The sequence below is a fragment of the Bos indicus x Bos taurus genome, chromosome 9, assembly GCF_003369695.1.
Source record: "Bos indicus x Bos taurus breed Angus x Brahman F1 hybrid chromosome 9, Bos_hybrid_MaternalHap_v2.0, whole genome shotgun sequence".
In the NCBI taxonomy this organism is placed as follows: Eukaryota; Metazoa; Chordata; class Mammalia; order Artiodactyla; family Bovidae; genus Bos; species Bos indicus x Bos taurus.
This window is the reverse complement of record NC_040084.1, coordinates 74,172,137-74,195,449: the sequence shown is the minus strand read 5'-3', so window position 1 is coordinate 74,195,449 and position 23,313 is coordinate 74,172,137. Positions and strand designations below refer to the sequence as shown.

The following is a 23,313-nucleotide window of genomic DNA, read 5'->3' as shown; positions in this document are numbered from 1 at the left end:
AGAGTAGATACTTTCTTAAACTCCATTGATGTGATTTATTTGACATTGAGAAATTAAAATTAGGCAAGCGTTTATATTATATGAAATCTGCCTGAAATGCAGAAGACCTGGGTTCGATCCCTGGGCTGGGAAGATCCCATGGAGAAGCAACGGGTTACCCACTCCAGTATTCACCTGGAGAATTCCATGGACTACAGTCCATGGGGTTGCAAAGAACTGGACATGACTGAGCGACTTTCACTTTACATTATATGGAAGTAGTTCAAGCAGCCAGTTCTGTTACTTTATATTCTTTGTTTAAAGACATTTGAAAAGTCAGATTTAAAACACAACAAGAACAGAAAATCTATTTGGGAGCTTTCATTTCAGTCATTCATTTTTTCCCTAGTCATATGTTTATGCTTTTCCCAAGCAATACATTTAGCTTCTGAGATAGTTTAGTAAGTTTAGTTCTAATTTTTATTTTCTTTGTTTAGTTTTTAGAACTGGACATGGAACAACAGACTGGTTCCAAATAGGAAAAGGAGTATGTCAAGGATGTATATTGTCACCCTGCTTATTTAACTTATATGCAGAGTACATCATGAGAAATGTTGGGCTGGAGGAAGCACAAGCTGGAATCAAGATTGCTGGGAGAATTATCAGTAACCTCAGATATGCAGATAACACCACCCTTATGGCAGAAAGTGAAGAAGAACTAAAGAGCCTCTTGATGAAAGTGAAAGAGGAGAGTGAAAAAGTTGACTTAAAGCTCAACATTCAGAAAACTAGGATTATGGCATCTGGTCCCATCACTTCATGGGAAATAGATGGGGAAACAGTGGAAACAGTGGCTGATTTATTTTTCTGGGCTCCAAAATCACTGCAGATGGTAATTGCAGCCATGAAATTAAAAGACGCTTACTCCTTGGAAGGAAAGTTATGACCAACCTACACAGCATATTCAAAAGCAGAGACATTACTTTGCCAACAAAGGTTTGTCTAGTCAAGGCTATGGTTTTTCCAGTAGTCATGTATGGATGTGAGAGTTGGACTATAAAAAAAGCTGAGTGCCAAAGAACTGAGTCCCTTGGACTGAAGGAGATCCAACCACTCCATCCTAAAGGAGATCAGTCCTGGTGTTCATTGGAAGGACTAATGTTGAAGCTAAAACTTAATACTTTGGCCACCTGATAAGAAGAGCTGACTCATTTGAAAAGATCCTGATGCTGGGAAATATTGAGGGCAGGAGGAGAAGGGGACAACAGAGGATGAGATGGTTGGATGGCATCACCGACTCAATGGACATGGGTTTGGGTAGACTCTGGGAGTTGGTGACGGACAGGAAGGCCTGGCGTGCTGCGGTTTATGGGGTTGCAAAGAGTTGGACACGACTGAATGACTGAACTGAACATCATCAAAAGTTTTTCTAAATTCTGTCACCCTGTCCTCTCTTTATGGTCATTACTACCCTAGCTTCAGGTACTGGCTGACAGCCCAAAAGAGCCCAGTGCTGAAGTATGTATCAGGGGGATTCATAAACCTTGGTATGTCACTTCCTATAAGGACCAAAAGCTAATCAGATGAATGGGAAAAGGCTTTGTTTCATGTTCCAGCTGTGCTTTATTGAATTAATGCATCCTCAAGCTCTACCATCTTATATAATGCATCTGTTTTCTGGGAATCCTTCAGTGCAGAAATTCTTCCTGCACTGATTTTTTTTTTAACCAAAAGATATACTACAGTTGAGATCAATGACTCCCTTGTAGGCAATGATTTTGTTAATGACAACCAAAGGTCTTCCAAAAACTGTGTTGAAAATTCTGGGAATAACTCATTTATGATAGAGGGTTATAATGTCTGAAGGAATATCAGAGATAAGAGTTCTTCAGGTCAAACTACTAGTGTTGCTGAAATATTTTATAACAACAAAGTATGCTTATTGTCTTTGATAATATACCTTTGTCTCAGAAGCCAAAAAGGTTCAGAATATAGTCAATATTTTATAATAACTATAAATGAAGTATAGTCTATAAAATTTTTGAATCACTATATTGTATACCTAAAACTAATATAATATTGTAAGTCAACCATACTCCAACAAAAAAATTAAAATGTGATTAACAAATGGTCCTAGAGATGTAACATAAGTCTGAATAAGAATTGCACCTGGGAAGTATAATTTATAGAAGTTCTACAAGGACTGGCTTCAACTGGCCGTTATATATTAGATGATTCCCATGGAGACAGATAGTCTCAGACCATGAGAAGGCAGACTCAGGAATCCTGTTCGACCTAGGACAATTTCAAACCTGCTTTGGAGCAAACTGAATTCCTTGGATATCCTTGCAAACTAATTTTATCTTCCCTGGGGGATATTCTGAACCTATTTCAAATCCATGCTGTTTGGCTGTGGTCATCACTAAGGCTGACCCTGAATGAAGGCTATTTCCAAGAGTGAGATTCAGGTTCCAGTACTGGGCCTAAACCAGTTCACCATAATATATCTTGTTGCCTCCCTTACCTGATATAGGTTGGCGAGGTGGTGGTTCGTTTTGATCAGAAATGGCTGGTTCACCCCTGGGTGGTCAACATCGTGGGCTGCTGCGGCCAGCAGTCCAAGCATGATATCCAGAGGCGTGAGGAAGCTGGCGAGCTGTTAAAAAATGGAGTTGGGAGACTGATTGGTGTGTTTCCCAAAATAGGCTAGCCTTTGTTTTCGCTAAATCACATGGAATGAATCATCGTATTAGTATCGTTTGGGCCTGTCATTCAGACCTTAACCTTCTGAAGCTGTCAGTAAGGTAACAGCCCCATGAAATTTCAGGAAAGAAGAAAGAACTGGGAGGAAAATAACTCAGCAACTCAAATTATGTAGCTCTTCCAGGTGGCCTCCTCTCCTGCTGCTACCCTTGTCGTGTGTTGCTGTCGTAATAGCACTGGCTGCTGGCAACACTGCTCTCTGTGGTGGGAGGGGACAGGCAGAGTCTAAGTCAGCCTTGCTCCCAGGAAAGCTGTAAGTGAAGGAAACAGTTGAAGCCAAAGTGATGGGCACATTAGAAAAATCACTTTTGTATATCATTCAGCCAATATATCATTGCCACTTCTTTGAATATGAAATCAATAGTGGATTGAATTGCAAAATTTGCATATTTCTCCAATGTGTAATAGAGTGAGGCAATGTGTGAGAAGCTGTCATTTTTTTTTTTTTTTTTTGATTAGCTAAGGAAACAAGCAGGAAAATGGGAATCTAGCATTAACTTTAAATATACAACTGTGATATATTACAATTTTCAAATTACTTAAGGATTAAATAAAAAAAGCTTTAAGTTCTTTGGGATATTTTATAAGGATGAGGCATACCCAGTTTTGTCTTGGGAATGTCTGTATATTTAGTGGTTGATGTTAAAACTGATTGAACTAAACAGTGTCTTGGACTGAGGTATCATTTTCCAAAAACCCTAACAAAACTCATCCGATATGTTATACCAGCTAGGTTTTATATGGCTAAGAAATGTTTAGGTTTGGAGTAACCAGCATTATCATCATGTTTAAAATTTTTGATTAATACATTGCGTCTGGGTATACTTTTCAGATGTCTTTGATGTACACAGGTTCTCTTGGGCTGGAATTGGGATGTCTAGTTGCCTCAGTAGGAAGTGGAACTTGGGTCTTGAGGAGTTGTAATTCTACTTGCTGATCAAAAAACATGAGCTGGGAGACTTTTCCTAGAAAAATTCAGTGTGGTACTATGTGTGGCATAGTATCAAGGCAAAAACACTTAACTTTTTGAATTGTTGAATATATCTAAGATGCAGATTGTCATAGAGACGGTTGTTTTTGTCCTAATGCAGCCTTGCAAATATATAAATTATAAAGAAAATTTACTTTCTTTCGTGACTATTATACTTTCTTTCTTTCTTACTTTCATGATTTCAGAGCTGATACTGAAACTTTAAAAAATTTTTCTTTAAAAGATTTTTTTGATGTCAACCATTTTTTTAAAAAGTCTTTGTTGAATTTATTACAATATTGCTTCTGTTTTGTGTTTTGATTTTTTTTGGCTTCGAGGCATGTGGAAGCTTAGTTCCCCGACCAGGGATCAAACCTGAACTCTGCTTTGGAAGGCAAAATCCTAACCACTGGATAGCCAGAGAAGTCCATGAACCCTTTATATAAGCAATTTGTATTCATGCTATAAAGGACTCATAACCCAGTTGCTCTGTTATGTCGGGCGATCTGGGGCCCCGCAGGCAGTTTACCTGGCGTTTCCAGATGGGCTTGCCTTACCTTTGGCTCCTTTAGGTAGCAGTGCATGGCCTGGGTGACATCGGCTGCATGAACAGCATTGTGATACGGGTTTTGGCTGTGGTAATCTTCTTGAACCATGACTAGGAGGTAAACAGATAACTCAATCAGCTAAAAACAAAACACAAAGGACACACGAGCTCAGACTTGTTGAAGTCTCCTTTGCTTAAAAACAGCGGCGACTCCCAAATGCGCAACATGGGGATGCCTTAGAAAGGAAGGTAGTTTGCCAGCTTGGCAGTTCTACTAGGTTGTTAGCGGAGAAGAGGGAGAGGGAGGAGGGAAGAAAGGCTAGAAGGATTTGTGAGGCCCTTGGGATTCCTCACCACCTTCATAAATCACCTCTTTTTGGCATTCATGAAGGCTCTCATTCATAGGCAAAATAAACATGTGGGAAAAGGACAACTTTATTTCACATTATAGTTTAATTAAGTTTGCTGCCATTTATGAATAATATGCCATAAAAGAAGCTTCCTTTTGAAAAGCCCTGCTCTCATCCAAAGATAGCTTTATCACTTAAATAACAAATACAGACCAGAGCAAACCTTGGGATTCTTCAGGTGGAAATTCACTGATCCAACTGAGGAATCCTTAGATTTATTTCTATCTTATTCAGATCAAATGATTATCTTTCATGCCCTTCCAATCTAAGGACCAGAGTGCTCTTGATACCACAGACATAATGCAATTTTGTTTGCAATTTACAGAAGCCACTTGCCGGTTTCAGCTGTTAATCAAGGCAATGCCTAAGATGCAATATATTCAGTGTGTATAGAACGTCCTGATTTTCGAGTGTGGCCATATTCTCTCAGCCCAGCCTATGACTTTGGCTGTAGATTCTGGTGTTATTTCTGTCACTGACTCTAGCTTTTTCACACATACTCTGGTGTGCACACATGCTCAAAGTATCTGCATTCTCCCTCTTTAGGCAAATTGAAATTATTTGGCTCCATTCATGGGGATTACTTCACTCAATCTCTCGGAACACAATTAGCTTGAGGTTATTTGTGTTTCTGGAATGAGCCTTGCTCTGGCTGGTTTCCAATAATCCTGTTGTGCCACATGTACCTTTTATTCAGCAGGTTTATCTTACTATTATATGTAAATCCTGGCTCTATTACTTATGTATATTGGGAAAGTTACTTAACCAAGTTTCCTTTATTTCCTCCTCTATAAAGTAGGGATAATAATAGCTTTGATCTCAAAGGCATACTGTAAGGATTAAACGGGTTAATATATGCAAGTTCTTAGAAGAGTTCCCAGCATGTGTAAACACCATAGAAGCCTGGTGGCTGCTGCTGCTGTTGTTATCATCATCACCATTATTTTCTTCTTGATGTATCAAGTCAGCTTTCAAATTCAAAACACTGCCACGTGGCAAGTCAAAGAAGTCAGGAACACACTAAGAGGCAGAGGGCAGTTATTTGGTGATTAAAAATGTGCCAAGGATGGCTCAGTGATAAAGAGTCAGCTGTCAATGCAGGAGATGTGGGTTTGACCTCTGGTCTGTGAAGATTCCACATGCAGCAGAGCAGCGAGGCCGGTGAGCCACAACCACTGAGCCGGTGCTCTGGAGGCTGCGGGCCACAACTACTGAACCCACGTGCAGCAACTGCTGAAGCCTATGGGCCCTGGAGCCCATGCTCTGCAACAAGAGAAGGCCTGGCACTCTAACTAGAGCAAAGCCTGAGCAGCAACAAAGACCCTCACAGCCAAAATAAATAAATAAATAAAAATATAAACAATGTGCCCTGGATAATTCACTGGAAGATACATAAGCATATACATAAAGTCAGATGAGAGCTGGGACTGCTTTTTGATGAAGAGTGATGGTGCAGTTGGGTGGAAAGATGGTGGGCTTTCAAATCCAACAGACCTGGCCCTGGATGGAGGCTCTGCCAATTACAATTTGTTGACCTTGAGCAAGTAACAAAACTTCTTTGTACTTCTCCTTATCCATGGGTCAAATATTGACAGCACCCAACTTGCAGAGTTACTGAGACTGTTAGAAATAACATACCCAAAACACTGCCTTCAATGTGTTATATACACAGTGAAAGTGAAAGTGAAGTTGCTCAGTCGTGTCTGACTCTTTGCAACCCCATGGACTGTAGCCTACCAGGCTCCTCTGTCCATGGGATTTTCCAGGCAATAGTACTGGAGTGGATTGCCATTTCCTTCTCCAGGGGATCGAACCCAGGTATCCCACATTGTAGACAGATGCTTTACCATCTGAGCCACCAGGGAAGTCCATATACACAGTAGTTCTCTTCTCATTAAAAAAAAAAGCCTATTGAATATTTCAACAACTCATGTCCAGAGTGGCATTATTTGAGGAGTACTTTGCTTGGGTTTTGTTAATATATGAGCAGATCAGTAACTTCTCTGACAGTTATCTGCTCTTGATGGTTGTCTTTACATTGTGGTTGTTTAGTTACTAGGTCATGTCCGACTCTCTTGTGACCCCATGGACTGTAAGCCCGCCAGGCTCCTCTGTTCATGGGATTTCCCAGGCAAGGATACTGGAGTGGATTGCCATCTCCTTCTCCAGGGAATCTTCCTGACACAGGGACTGAATCTGTGTCTTTGGCATTGCAGGCAGATTCTTTACTGTTGAACCATCAGCAAAGTCCCTGTCTTCACATAGCCTTTATATTTTAAGCCTAAGCATAACTAATATTTTTTCAACAATTTAAATAGATAAACTGTATTTTAAAATGAAGATGGGTAATTTAAGACTAATATGAGGTCTTCATCTACCATGCTGTGGCTCTTACCACTTTACATTAAACAGTATTGTAGACTGCCATTATTCATGAGAAATGGAGTAGAAATGTGGAAAAAAGGACTTACCTAAAAATCTGTGTAAGGTCACCATATCTAACTTGAAGTGGTGAATGAGTCCATGGGTGTTGAAAAGGTGGCACAGCAATGTTACCAGGCTGTTTCCTATAGGAAAACAGTCAGCTGCTTTAATTCATTTTCATTACTATTAAAATATCAAGACAGACAATAGGATCCAAAATTTCTGTAATGAAAGTTCTCTGATAGGATCATTTCTTTTCCTCTTTAGATATGAAATTATCCAAGTACAAAGGATATTATTATGATGATCTGGTCCCAGGTTTTCTCTTATTGCACAAGAAAAATTAACTCAGACATTTCCCCAATACCACAGGCAATGAAAACATTAAGAGTTAAAAGGAATCTGCCTATAGCAGTACCAGGGGTACATACACACATGTGTGCATGTGTGTGTGTGTGTGTGTGTGTATGTGTTTGTATGGGTATTTAAAAAAATGCGCAGTTTAATGGCCACTGAAAATGTGTCTTAGGTTGGTTTCAAATGATTTTTACATATAGGGGTATCTAAGCCACCATATTGCCTATTCTTCCTTTGGAAAATCACTCAAGATGAGATTTGACCATGAGATACTTTGTAACTCAAGTCAGCAGAGGTGCAAAACTGAACCTACAATAACTAAGCATTCAAGAAATATTGTTCACTAGAGAATAAGGACTTTGAGTTTTAAAAGCATTGTAGGGTTTATGACGGAGAAGGCAATGGCATCCCACTCCAGTACTCTTGCCTGGAAATCCCATGGATGGAGGAGCCTGGTAGGCTGCAGTCCATGGGGTCGCTAAGAGTCGGACACGACTAAGCGACTTCACTTTCACTTTTCACTTTCAGGCACTGGAGAAGGAAATGGCAACCCACTCCAGTGTTCTTGCCTGGAGAATCCCAGGGACAGGGGAACCTGGTGGGCTGCCGTCTATGGGGTCACACAGAGTCGGACACGACTGAAGTGACTTAGCAGCAGCAGGTTTTATGAAAGACTGAAATGGACTAAGAAAAGGACTGGTATCTTAAATGGAAAACAATGCGTTGCTTAAGCACACTCATTTAGGGTATCTCATTCTCTGTGTTTTTATAGCTTTCATTATCTTTGAGCTATTTCACAAGAATCAAAATTTTAGATAACCAATATCATCGCAGACAATTCTTGTCTGTGTAAATGAAAATGAAATTAGAGGGAAATACAATTGATTTTCCCCTCCCAGTTTCCCAGCTATTGACAAATTCATTTCAGCCTTTCTTACTGCTTACATATATATGACTCTTTGAATTTTCCTTTGAACTAGCTGTAGCATTTTACTGAATCTGTAACTAATTTAATTAAATAAAATCATTGACATATTCATTTCATATTTTTGTGAGTTGTGATTATACTCTCTTTTTAATAAAGGGCATTGAACTAATTCTTTTGTTCTCGGTTAATTTCATGTGCTGGTCCCCATTTCTCAATTGACTTGAGCAAAGTGAGACGCAAGATTATGAGATACATCCCTATATGGTCTAGCTTTGACAGTGTAAAGCTCATTTTCAGGCTCCCCAGGTGGCGCTAGTGGTAAATAATCCGCCTGCTAATGCAGGAGACGTGGGTTCCATCCCTGGGTGGGGAAGACCCCCTAGAGGAGGACATGGCAACCCACTCCAGTATTCTTGCCTGGAGAATCTCACAGACAGAGGAGCCTGGAGGGTTACAGTCCATAGGGTCACAAAGAGTCAGACACGGCTGAAGAGACTTAGCACGCATGCACACAAAGCTCAGTTTCAGGGTCTGAGGCTGTATCTCTCTCCACTACATGTTGTTCATCAGGAATAGAATGGTGAGGAAAATCTTCTGTAATGACTTAAAACACAAGCCTGGTATATGATGAGTGTGTGCGTGCTAAGTCACTTCAGTCGTGTCCGACTCTGTGCAACACTACGGACTGTAACACACCAGGCTCCTCTGACAATGGGATTCTCCAAGCAAGAATACTGGAGTGGGTTGCCATGTCCTCCTCCAGGGAATCTTCCCAACCCAGGGATCAAACCCTTGTCTCTTATGTCTCCTGCATTGGCAGGTGGGTTCTTTACCACTGGCACCACCTGGGAAGGCCATGGTATATGATGGTTAGCATTAAATGTGATGTCTTTTACTGATTCCCTATTATCAGATTTGTTCGATGGGCAGTTAAAAATACAATAGGATCTTATTATTTGCTTAAGAGAAACCTCTATAGGCACAAGAATTTAAAAAGTGGAGCCAATAAGAATTTTACTTTTCCCTTCAGCTGCAATCTAAGCTTCTGTACTCTATCCTCAGCAATTATTTTCTTCTCATGATGCCAAGCATATCTGAACGATACCTGCAATGGAGCAGACTCACTCACTTAATAAAAGTGCAAAAGCATTGGCTCCAGTAAGAGTCAGGACGGATCAGATATGCCTTTATGTTTCTAGTTTTCATCAACTAAGAACGAATGACCTCCTTTTGCATGTGGCTGAAGTATTACGCAAGGAAAGATCTAATCTGTGCTTTTTAAATGCTTTTGGAGTCATCAAGACCAGAAGGAAATTGTATTAAGATTTGAAGTCCAAATTCAACCCTTATTCTTCATCTGAACGAATTTCCCTTTGCCCTGGCCCTTCTAGGATGGCTGTAGATTTATGAACGTGGGAAAAGAAAGAAGTAAAGAATAACAGTGTTTAAAAATAAATTTTGTTTTTCACAAAATTAATCCCATTTTATGGTGTGTATTTTAGTGAAAATTCTTTTGGGTGACTTACCGTTTGTCAAGCGATCAAACAAGAAAATGTCAAAGTCCCACATTCCCACTTTGGAGAGCATGTGCTGAAAAGGCAAACAAAAAACACCACTCAGATGAATCATATTGGAGACCCAAACATTTACTTTGAGACACAGTGAATTAAAGAATTAAACAGTTGAAAATAGTAGCCTACTACTATCTATGTACAACTGGTTTGTAGTAAAACAAATCCTACTCCACTCCCTAATAATCACAGTGTTGAAGGGACAGGTTCCGGAATCAGACTGCCACATCCCATGACAGCCGCATGTCTTACTGGCTGTGGTACCTTGGGTAAATTGCTTAGCCTCTCTGTACTTCAGTTTTCTAATACATTACCATATGCAAAATAGATAGCCAATGGTAATTTGCTGTATGATTCAGGGAACTCAAACCCCTAGAGTGGTGGGATGGGAAGGGAGGTGGGAGGGAGCTGTAAGTGGGAGGGACCATCACCCATTATACCTATGGCTGATTCGTGTTGATGTTTGGCAGAAACCAACACAATGCTGTAAAGCAATTATCTAAAAGAAAAATAAAAAAAGAAACTATAGCTGATAATACTATTGCTTTGGAGGGCTGTTGTGAAGATTAAATAAGGCAATATACATAAAGAGCTTAGAGCAGTGCATGTACACAGTACAGCACACATGATAGATACAATTTTAACAGCTAAAATTGTAGTTAAAATTTTTAAATTGTTAAAATTGTAGTTTTATAGTCTCTACCTAGGGGAGGAGGTTTACAGTAAAGTTAAAAAAAAAAAGAAATCTAGATGATTGATGAGCAAATTACTCTGCTCAGTGTGGACTAAATGTGAAATTAACCACTGTTACAGACAGGAAACTGAATCGTGGGCAATTGAAAATATTGGGTAATTTAAAGACCTATCGTCCAATGTAGACTTATTGTCCTATTGAATAATCTTCCATTGCATGAATTATACCACGCTTCGCTTATCCATTCATTTCCTGGCACACATACGGGTTGTTTCCTCCTTTTGGGTCTTGTGAATAATGTTGCTATGAGTGTAGGTGTACAAATATCTGATTCGGTCCCTGTTTTCAAACCTTTGGTTATGTCTTTTTTTTCTTTGTGCTGTGCAGCATTTGGGATCTTATTAATAGTTCCCTGATCAGGGATCAAACCCGTGCCCCTTGCTTTGGGAGCACAGAGTCTTAGCCACTGGCCCACCTTTCTTTTGAACAATACCTCCTGCTTAGAGTTAGATGGTGTCAGAGTTGTAGTCGCTGACTCTACCCTCACTGTAGCTCCAGTGGCTGCCTTCCTCTCTTCTCATGGGCTCTGCTTCTGCTAAGGACCAGCTCTTTCCCCACCTCCCGTTGAATAGTCTCTCTGTGTTTTATGATAAAATCCAAAGGCCTCATCATGGCACACAAAGACTTCACAACAGCATCAGGAAATAAAGGGACAGTAGGTTTTGGGTGAAGTCCAGTTTAAGTGCTCTTTTAATCCAGGTCACCCAGTTCTAAAGGCAGAGCTAAAATTTGATCTCTGATATCCCGATTTCCAGCCTGTTGGTTCTTCCTATATCTCAGTGTCGTCTTTCTTGGGAGATGGCTGCTGAGAGACGTGGCATCCATGAGAACGCTGTCAGATGCTCCAGTGCTGGGAGCTTAGCTTTGCTCTCCTTCTGGAGCTTCTCTGGTGGCTCAGAGAGTAAAGAAGCTGCCTGCAAGGCAGGAGCCTTGGGTTTGATCCTTGGGTAAGAAAGATCTCCTGGAGAAGGGAATGGCTACCCACTTCACTATTCTTTCCTGGCTCCTGCCTTGCAGGAAGATTCTTTACACTCTGAGCCACCAGAGTGGATTGCAAAGACCCCATGGACTGCAGCCCACCAGGCTTCTCTGTCTATGAGATTTTTCCAGACAAGGATACTGGAGTGGGTTGCCATTTCCTTCTCCAGGAAATTTTCCCAACCCAGGGATCGAAACCAGGTCTTCTGCACTGCAGGCAGATTCTTTACCAACTGAGCTACAAGGGAAACCCTTGTTTTTCTAAGTGTTGTGCAAAAATGTTTTGCACATTTATAAAAATAAAAATAGCTAGCATGTGCTAGATATGAGTCTATTAAGCATGTAAACATGCTTTACTTTATTTAGTCTTTGTGCCACCCCTATGAGGAGAGTGCTTCTATTAACCTCACTTTATATTAATATATAAGGGAAAAGCCCAGATGTGTTGAGTAACTATTGAGAGGCACAGAGCTCCTCAGGGCCCCAAAGTAGGACTTAAAGTGAGGTGCTACCATTGGAGGTAGGGGAGGTGGGAGGGTGGGGGGAGGCACATCCTCTCAGCCACTGGGCTGGTATGAAGTGACCGAGGGGTAACCAGCTCACCCTTGCTTGTCCAAGGTAGTCTTCATCCAACAGGTGGAGAGGGGCTTGTGGTATAATTCCACGAAGCAGCCTTGATGCATGGAAGTATCTCTGAAAGCTTAACAGTCTTTTCACCTTTTTCTTGGTGCCAATTTCCCCTGAGTGTGTTGTATCTGTGGAAAGCAATCAAATTCCGAAGTTATACATTTAAAAAGCCCTATTTTCTCCACTCTGTAAAAATAGAGTGCATTATAAAGGAGACAATCCCAAGAGATGCTCTCAACGCTTTCTTAAATAGAGACCATGTAACTCTGCATTTGAAATTCTTTTAGAACAAGAAGGATATTTCTGATATGTTACATTCATTAAAAGGAGATATTTCTGACTAATTTTGGAAGACATGAATGTGAATTAAAAACCTCATTTTCTTAACAACGTTAGTAAACTTAGTAAATTTACACACTTCTGTATGCAGAACAGTTAAAGAACAGTCATGCTTTTTTATTCTTCTATATTGGAATGGAGGTTCCAGAATTTAGAACAGGTTCTCATCCTACAAGCTCTGTAGTCTGATGAAATCCTTCACCTGAATTAGAAGAGTTGAGAATACACTAGCTTGGACACGAGGAAAGGTTTCCTAATGTCCCAGGAACATCGTCAGCAAAGGAATTAAAACTCTCAGCACAAGAGTGACCTAGATTCTCATGACATGAAGCAAAAAGGGTGTTTATTTTCTGATAGAGTATATTCTCTTTCACTGGTGGCCATAAAAATCTGATCCTGTCAGTAGAGATCTTTTAATACTTCTGTCACATGTGCCTTTTAAAACTTGACTGTTGACTGTCCAGAAATACTCCAAGCACATTATTTGAATGTCTGTCAAGGTAGGTCTCATCTCAGATGAAATTCAATGAATCACTCAGCCACATGAGTGATGTCTGCAGCCAAATTTAGGTCTGGAGTCAACTGAATGGTCCTAGTAGGAAAACATACAGTTCATACATAAAGAAATTTTGGTTCCCCTCATGCCTCTTCCCATGTCCCCTTTTCCTCTATAGAACTCAAAATCACAGTGGATATTGGAAGAGAGGAATAGATGGAAAATGACCCTTTTACAATGTGGCGCTCCCCAAGGCCAGGGAATGACCAAAATCAGAAAGTTACTTGGGTTTATTATGCATGCAAAGACTTAACTCAGGGCACACAACACCCACTGCTTTTTGGAAATGCCACCTGATTTAAAATTCTTTTTATTTTCAATTGGTTTTAGATTTCATGTGTGGGGAGATGTAAACAAGAGCATAAGGAGATAAGAGCAGTAAACTGAAGTTGGGAGCTTAGGCGCACATCAATATTGAATGCGGGCTCAGTTCTACTGATAGGTTCTCACTCATTTCTGTTTATCAATCAAAGTACAGGTTAAAGAGGTTCATTCGTTAAAAAATGTTTTGAGGCAATTCTCTGATGGTCCAGTGGTTGGGATTTGGCATTTTCACTGGCAAGGTCTGGGTTTGATCCCTGGTTGGGGAAATAAGATCCTGCAATGAGTAGAATGAGGCCACAAAAAAAAAAAAAATGTTTTGAGTGTTACTAAATGTTACTAGGGGACAGGCACTGTTCCAGATGCTTGGTGAGATCTTTCAGTTCTAGGTCCTCTAGTGAGCAAAACAAAGACCCCCATCTTCAAGAAGCTTGCATTCTAGCCAAGGGAGATATAAAATAAGCAATAAACAAAAAAGAAGTAATTTATAAAAATGGGTTAGAAGCTGGTGTGTGCAATGGGGGAAGAAAGGAAAGCAAGGGACAAAGGATCAGGAGTTCTGTGTTGGGATAGCCAAGGTTGCCCTCATTAGAGGCTACGATTTGATCAAAACTTGGAGTACATGAAGGAGCTGACCAAGCAGGTATCTGGGGAAAAGCCTTTCTTACAGAGGGACCAGCTCAACTAATTCCAAAGTGGGAGTGAGGCTGGGATGCTGGCATGTAGAGAGAGAGAAAAAGAGGAGAAAGAGATGTGTTCATAGAGCAAAGTGGAGGTGTGTGTGAGAATTTTACTCTGAAAGCCATTGTAACGACTTGGGCTCTACTCTCAGTAAAACATGGAACCACTGCAAAGTTTTGAGAGGAAGAGTAATATGGAAACACAGCATTTAAAAAGGGTCACTGTGGCCTCTGTATTAAGAAAAGATTGTAGCAGCAAACTTTTGATGCAGTGAGATCTGTTACGGCCCTACTGGAATAATCTTGGCAAGAAATGATGGTTTGGTTAGACCATAGGGGTAGCCATGGAGAGAGTTGACATGGGGGGATTCTGAATACATTTTGAATGTATTTTCAAGTTTTTGGCCTGAATAACTGGGGGAATGGAGCTGCCATCATCTGAGATGGGGAAGGCTGCAGATGGAACAGGTGTGGGGTGGATTTCAGCTTGATACGTGTTGAATTTGGATGTCTATTGGAAATTCAGGTGAAGATGTCTAGTAGAAATAAATGGATATAAAATCCAGAGCTTGGGGGAGAAGACTGGGTTTGAGAAATACATTTGGGAGTGGTCAGATGAGATTAACCTAGGGACTGTGAGTGCAGCACTCACAGTCAAAGTTCATTGAACTGTGCCCTTAAACAAGCACATTTTGTTGTGTGCTTATAAGCAACAATATCCAGTAGCTACAAGCACATTTAGCATGCACATTTTGTTATTTAAATAGAATTTATCGCTAAAAGGAGCCCGATAACCTTGGTGCAATGTGTGAACCTAAGACTGGGGCAGGCAGACTACAAGATGAACTGTGACTTCTTGTAATGCCAAAAAATAAGGGAGAGTTCAAAAAATGATGGGCTCGTAGAAAAATGACAGAGGAGACAATGTGAAGGGGGTCTTTCTGAGCAAATATGCAAAAATTTGAAACTCAGCATGAATAACAGGAGAGTGGATTATAAATCACTGACTAAAAAAAAAAAGACTCCACCAGCCCATAGTAAGGACATGCGTAAATAAGTAAATAAGGGAAGAGAAAGCTCTGACCAATAAGGTGGAAGAAACAATGAGTTATTAGTAATAGCAACCTTTATAGTAATAACTGATTCAGGCCAAAATCATTAATAGATAATAAAATTAAGTACAAGTTTAAAAAGCAACAGGATAATTACATAGTATCAAAGTACCTTTTCACAGGTGACATTAATCCAAAAGGAAAACATGGATAGTTTTCTAGTGGACAAATGTATAGGAGGTACCATCTTCACTAACTATTCAACTTCAGCATCACTTGTCATAGGAGGAGCTGATATCTTACTCTGCCTGACGTAATTCACTGAGGACACAACATCACCTGTGCAGTGGTCCTGCCCCGAGGTACATCCCACCCCTCAAAAGAGGTAACATCAGGAAAACCCAAACTGAAGCATGTTCTTCAAGTAAACAATCTGTCCGAACTCTTTTAAAAAATTAATTAATTGGAGAATAACTGCTTTACAATATTGTGTTGGCTTTTGCCATACAGCAACACAAATCAGCCACAGGTATATATATGCCTCTGCTTAAACTCTTAAAAAATATCAACTTCATAAAAGACAAAGAGAACCCAGGTATTGTTTCATAATAATGGATACACAGATAACAGTGTGCTTAATGCAATGCACGGCTCTGAACTGGATCCTGGATCAAAAAAAAAAAACAATTCCATAAATGACATTAGTAGGACAATTTGTAAAACTGGGATATGGACTTCTATATGAGATAATAATATCCTATCTATAAATGCCTTGACTTTGACAATTGAACTGTGGTTACATGGGAGAATCCCTTGTTCTTAGAAAATACATGTTGAAATATTTAGGGATAAAGGGGCATGATGTGTAAAACAACTTCTCAAGTGATTATGAAGAAAGTAGCAGCGAGGCAAATAAAGCAAAATACAACTCGTGCATCCGGGTAAAGGGACTACGAATGTTCTTTGTTTCATTTGCACAAATTCCCTATAATTCTGACGTTATTATATAATAAAGAGTCTAAGAAGAGAAAGAATGGGAAGGGACAAATCTGACATAATGACATGGAGTATATTCAGCTTTCAAGGAGTTTTGCCACGTTTGGGAGCAAAGAAATGTGGTGATATTTCTAAAAAAAAAAAAAAAGAAATGTGGTGATATTTCTATATTGAACTATATAGAATGAAATAAAGTGTGTTGGTAAATAAATGAAATTAATTATTTCTGTGTTACGTATAAACCTGAAAGGAAATATCCGTACAGTGGTCTCTTCCTTTTTTTGGTAGTCTATGAAAATCCTCCCATTCTAAAATACTAGAAGAAAATCTCCCTTGTGGCTGATAGCATGCCTGTGTTTATATAATAGAATCAGAAGCAAACAATTTAAGCTTGGATTATGGAAATATGACACAAACAGCAAATTGAAATTATGGATTGTTTCTTGGTAAACTTCCATTCACCTTTCCATGTGAGATATTTTAAGTGGATTCGTAGCTTGTTACATAGATAATGACACTTGTTACATACAGTAAATACAGGTGATAAGAGATAATTTCTGGTCACCAAAATTATCATTTTGACTAAAATATTGCTAATCTCCTGTTGCTATGAGCTGAGAAGCCATTTTTGCCTTAAAGAAAAGAGGAAAACAGCAAGACTCTCTCATTTTTTTTACCCTTGTCGTCAAAATGGTGATAGTCTATTAACATGACAATGTGGATCTCTTTCAATTTTTATTTTCATTTTTGATATTTTTTGTTCTTAATTTTTATTTTGAAAATATTATGTTAAAAATAAAATATCTTAATTACTGAATTATTTGGTACCTTCTAAAATTTTGCAGCTGAGGTAAGGGCCTCACTTGCCCCAGCCTAGTTTTGGCCCTGTCTTGCATCTTTGCAGCAGAAGCTCAAATAATGTGAAAAATGTTAAATATTAAAATAAATCTATACATAAAACCTTCTCATAGTTAATTTTTTATGGTAGTGTGTAGGTTAAAAAATACATTAATAGCATATAACATCATTCATCATGATGTTGAATGTTTTGAATGTTGATGTCAACGTTTTGGAATCATTTGGTTTAATGTGTATTCTTTATTTGTGCAAATTCTTACTTACTGTCTGAGATGGGCAGGTAGGCATCTGCCAAGATACAGTATTTGTTGGTGGCCAATATTTTCTAAAATACAAAGGCATGTCATAAGTATCCATATAGCACTGCTCTCTGAGTTGTTCTTTAATATATGAGAGAATAATTCAGAAGTGATACTGGGTGAACATTTATGAAAATGATAAAGTTTCATTTTCTTACATGAGGACATTCATAAAGCTAAATGAAAAAAATCTTTAAGGTAGCTCTCTTGAAGAGATTCAATAATGAAAGAAAATAAATTTATTTTAAAATAATGTTAATAACTTATTTATCAACTGTCATTTAGGGAGCACTTTGTGCTGTGAGATAATAGAATAGAAAACTAGGATATAAACTGAAAGTATAGTTGGGAGAAAAAATTCATATAAAGAACAACCTGTGAATAAATCACCATGCTGTATAATAATCCTAGGCATTGGCTTTGGAAGCATTGATATGTGTTATACTGTTATTAAATAAGACCTGAAACATTTATTTCCAAAAGGACTTTCAGTGAGTAGCATATTTTTGTTTTGATTATTAGGAGTACAGTGATAGGCATTTCTGGACAGAAATTTAAATGATTGGCTAGGCTAAATTTGGAAGATAGCTTCATTAAAATCAGGCTTCCCTGGTGGCTCAGATGGTAGGTAGAGACTCTGCCTGCAGTGCAGGACACCTGAGTTCAATCCCTAGGTCGAGAAGATACCTTGGAGAAGGGAACAGAAACCCACTCCAGGATTCTTGCCTGAAGAATCCCCATGGACAGAGGAGCCTGGCGGGCTACAGTCCATGGGGTCGCAAGGAGTTGGACATGACACTTTCAGTTAAAATCAACTTGCAAAATTTTAAAGAATCTTAACAAAATGTGTAATAATAAAATACTGGGTTTATTCAATACTTTTATAGAATTAAAAAACTTGATTTAAAGGCATTCACAGCTATCCTAATGGTGCTTTCTGTTTGGATTTTGTAGTTTAATGGGCTATGGGTCCCCATATTCTCATTTGGAAGTTACAAAACATTGCTCCAGAAGGCCTCACTGCCTAATCTATGTACGCATTGACTCTGACTGTGAAAGTCGTTTTCTGCTTGCTTGTTCTCTTACAAATTTCACAAATTGTACATATTAACACATTTCTGCACTATTTAGACACTAATTTTAGGGTTATGAAGTTTATATTGGCACTGCTCATATGGTAATTTTCAAATTTCACAAGCTGGGATTGGCTTAAGTGCAAAAAATGTTAATAAAAATTATTTTCATTTTGAGTACCTTCTCTATGGCATCTTCTCTTTACAGGGGCTGATACATTTTGGTACTAGGAGAAATCTTAAACCTAGAAATAATATCTGGGGTTAAAGAAAAGCTATAAGTTCACCTATATGATGAGGGTGTTTCTGTCAACTGTATACATAGTTCCTCCAACAATGTCTGTATCCACTATTAGGTTTAAAAAGCCCATTTGGGTTTTCCACACCATCTTACAGAAAAACTTGAACGACCTTTTTGGCCAACCCAATATTTCCAGAATTTGAATAATTAGTAATTGGTACAGAGGTAGCTCAGGTGGTTGTGAGAACAAAGAATGCTTTATGTTTAAGTGGGAACTTGCTTCTAGCAAACATGGAGACTTGACTTCATAAATTTAACATCAATACTTTCAGAGCACTAATTCTACTGAATATTTAAAATAACATTATTAATAAATTACATAATCTGATAATTATTGTACTAATAAGTGAGAAATAGATTTAAGGGCCTAGATCTGATAGACAGAGTGCCTGATGAACTATGGAATGAGGTTTGTGACATTGTACAGGAGACAGGGATCAAGACCATCCCCATGGAAAAGAAATGCAAAAAAGCAAAATGGCTGTCTGGGGAGGCCTTACAAATAGCTGTGAAAAGAAGAGAAGTGAAAAGCAAAGGAGTAAAGGAAAGATATAAACATCTGAATGCAGAGTTCCAAAGAATAGCAAGAAGAGATAAAAAAGCCTTCTTCAGCTATCAATGCAAAGAAATAGAGGAAAACAACAAAATGGCAAAGACTAAGGATCTCTTCAAGAAAATCTGAGATACCAAAGGAACATTTCATGCAAAGATGAGCTCGATAAAGGACAGAAATGGTATGGACCTAACAGAAGCAGAAGATATTAAGAAGAGATGGCAAGAATACACAGAAGAACTGTACAAAAAAGATCTTCCTGACCCAGATAATCACGATAGTGCGATCACTGACCTAGAGCCAGACATCCTAGAATGTGAAGTCAAGTGGGCCTTAGAAAGCATCATTAGGAACAAAGCTAGTGGAGGTGATGGAATTCCAGTTGAGCTATTCCAAATCCTGAAAGATGATGCTGTGAAAGTGCTGCACTCAATATGCCAGCAAATTTGGAAAACTCAGCAGTGGCCACAGGACTGGAAAAGGTCAGTTTTCATTCCAAAAACAAACAAAAATGCATACAACATAACATTAACAATAACAAAATCACCAAAAAATGAGGAAAGGAACAAAAAGAAAACAAGCCTAAACCAAAAGAAAACTCATCATTGCCTTAAAATTTAACTTGAAGTTGGAAAATCAATTTGAGTTAAAAGGAACTAAGTTATTTTAAGTTTCCTAAATGCAGGTTCTGAACAGAGATGTAGTAAAGCCCCATGTCATTAGTTCTTCTATGTACAACAAATACTCACGACTTCTTGATGGCTGTCACTTGAAGAAGAGCTATGCTTCAACACTGCCATTGAGTGGGAGGAAGTGGAGGAAGAGGAGTTTTTAAGGCAAAGAGAATTGTTTCTCTAGTTCTACTTTTTAACATTTACTTTTTTAAATTGCCATTTCTCTTTTATGCTCTTGACAGTGAAGAGAAAACCAATATGGCTGCTATGAGTCATAGAACAGAATGAACTCTTTCCTCAGTTCACCGTATCCACACCTGCTGCCTCGCCTTTAGAAAACGTGCTCAGGAAGTGTTTAAGAGGGTCAAAATCCTTGTCCTCCTCAACCATCCAATGAACTGGTTTATGGTAAAATGTGCTGTTTCTAGTCTATTATTTTGCCTACCCCAAAATCCACTTCAACACATGGATTATGAATCTCTAACTTCCGGGGTTCAGGGATAGTTGAAAAACTATTTCCTTTTTGTAAGGAAGGAAAAGCCTTTAAAAATAAGCTCTTAAGATTTCTCTGGGCAACAGAGAGGTTTTTCAAAATCTCAGTTTGAATGAAATTTAAATGAATTAGTAAGCATCAAGTTTCTTTAGTTTAAAAGGAGAAATATGTGCCAGGCACAATGTGGTTTTATTGAACTCTCCGGCTTCTCAGTGTTTGAAATGTTTAGCAAATCCCAAGTTTTGAGGGCAATGGTTTGTGGTGAGCAAATTGAGGTGACCAAACTTTCAGTTGATTCTAAGTCTCCAGAGGTTTAAAAACTGTTGCGTTAACTCTCTAGTTCCCAGCATATATTTAAAATAAGTGTGGTCTTTTATCGGAGTTAAGTGTTTGAATTATTATATTTCACTATAAAAATTCCAGATGTGTGTTGTAATATACATCTGCTCCTTGCCGTTCACTCTGCTCATTCTACACCCCCACCCCGGGAGAGTGGAGTAATCCTCTGAATGTCTCCAGTTGTCCCCTCCAATGTCTCTCACCTACCACTGACAGATTTATTTCTCAAGCACGACGCCTACCATGTTAGCCCCCCTGCTTCAAATTCTTCAGTGGCTCCCCAATGTCTACATAGTTATATTTATACTATTTTTATGGTATTTATGGTCCTTTACAATGTTGATGCCAACTTATTTTCCCATTTTTATCTCCCACCAGTCCCCTTGCAAATAGATAGGTCTCTGTTCTGGCAGCTTTTTTCCCCCTCCCAAGTCCCTCAAGCTTCTGTATGATTCCCATACTTCTCAGCTGATTACTCAATTGATTACTATCTCCATCTATCAAAATGCCATTAACCCTTCAATAGCCCACCTCAAATAATTCCTCCTCACTTCCCAGTCAGATGCATTCAGATCTTCTGTGAGTCCCTCTAATGCTTTGCAGTTGGGATTGGAATAACCAGTGTTCTTAGCTCTCCTGCCCGTTGCTGCACACACTACTATAAGCCCTATTAGAGTAGGACCACGTGGGTGCCGATAGTGGTAAAGAATCCGCTAGCCAGTGCAGGAGATGCAAGAGACATGGGTTTGATCCCTGGGTCAGGAAGGTCCCGTGGAGTGGGAGGTGGCAACTCACTTCAGTATTCTTCCCTGGAAAATCCCATGGACAGAGGAGCCTGGCGGGCTGCTGTCCATGGGGTCTCAAAGAGTCGGATATGATTGAGCACACACACACATCTGTATAGTGTGGTGGCTGGCTTAAAAGGTGCTCACTGAACAAGGGAATGAAGGGATAGGTGATTATTTATTATTATTTTTAACCATTAAAAAAATCAAAGTATAGTTGATTTACAAGGTTGTGTTAGTTTCAGGTGTTCAGCAAAGTGATTCAGTTAGACACATATTACATATCTCTACCCTTCTTTCAGATTGTTTTCTACTTAGATTATTATAGGACACTGAAGATCTGTGCTATAGCTCCCTGTGCTATACACACAGGTCCTTGTTGGCTATCTCTTTTATACATAGTAGTGTATATATATTAATCCCAAATTCATACTTTCTCTCTCCTGGTCCCCTCTCACCCTACCTCCTTTGGTAACCATAAATTTGCTTTCTATGTCTGTGAATTTATTTCTATTTTGTAAATAAGTTCATTTATATCAGTTTTTAAGATTCCACATATAAGTGCTATCATATGATATTTGTCTTTCTCTTTCTGACTTATTTCATTTGATATGATTAACTCTAGGTCTATTCATGTTGCTGTAAATGGCATTATTTCATTCTTTTTGATGGCTGAGTAATAATCTATTGTGTATGTATATATATATACATATTCTTTTAAAAAATATTTATTTTTAATTGATGGATAATTGCTTTACAATAGTGTGTTAGTTTCTGATTCATCAACATGAATCAGCCATAGGTATAGATATGTCCCCTCCCTCTCGAACCCCCTTCCCACCTCCCACCCCATCCCACCCCTCTAGGTTGTCACAGAACATTCTTTCTGGAGTAAGGTGATTATTGGTTGAGGTAGAAACTTTTTCTTTTTCCTACCTCCTGTAGCACATTATTTTCCTCATGATGCATACATACCTCCACAGAACTAATAGTAAGAATGAATTGTCTGGAGCAGACAAGATTCATTCATTTTATACAACAGATTACAGGGTAATCTCCTGTGTAGAAGAACTTGAACTTCTTTTTCTTTTGGAATTTGTAGGATTTTTGAAAACATTGTAAATATATCTTTAGAATGGTTGTATATTAGTACTAAGTGTATCCATCAGCAGAGACCTGGGTAGGAATGTGGACCTCCAAAAATTTTCAGAAAAGGATCCTTTATGTTTTATCTTTGGAAAGGAAGTTCATTGTGAGTGAATTCCTTTCTTTTTATGGGTATAATGGATGCTTGAGTTACAGTCCACCTGAGTGAATCCTCTGATTTAATGGATTAAATCAAGTGGGTATTATATGTAGTTGGAATATAGCTCTTTAAATGCAAACACCCACCTAGTTCGGTAGAGCTTGAGATTTTACCTGCACTTTGAGATTTGTCTCTTATGGCCCAAGGCTCTCTATGGGTTATAGTGGCATCTTAGGTGTAATCATACGTGTAACGCCATTAAGGAACAAATTCCCACTGAGACTCATACCATTCATGGGTCAAGGAAAGTATAGATTTGCACACTGAGTTAGAGAAGAGAGAAGTAATTTTTAGATGATTATTCTGGTGTCAACTTGCATTAGTACCTGAACTGTCCTCAAAGATATAACTGATGGATTTAATCTAGAACAAGCACCCCT

At 38.8% G+C, this 23,313-nt stretch overlaps 1 protein-coding gene across 3 annotated transcripts in view; it reads right to left on the bottom strand.

The window, feature by feature from the left end:
- Window positions 1-23,313, bottom strand: part of PDE7B (phosphodiesterase 7B) — a 348,202-nt gene that overhangs the window by 40,744 nt on the left and 284,145 nt on the right. For all 3 annotated transcript variants that reach the window (XM_027551638.1, XM_027551637.1, XM_027551639.1), the window contains 5 exons: window positions 12,285-12,436; window positions 9,905-9,968; window positions 7,141-7,236; window positions 4,270-4,370; window positions 2,504-2,635 (listed from right to left, as the gene is read on the bottom strand). In XM_027551638.1, the coding sequence (XP_027407439.1) occupies window positions 2,504-2,635; window positions 4,270-4,370; window positions 7,141-7,236; window positions 9,905-9,968; window positions 12,285-12,436 (545 nt within the window). The remainder of the gene's footprint in view (window positions 1-2,503; window positions 2,636-4,269; window positions 4,371-7,140; window positions 7,237-9,904; window positions 9,969-12,284; window positions 12,437-23,313) is intronic.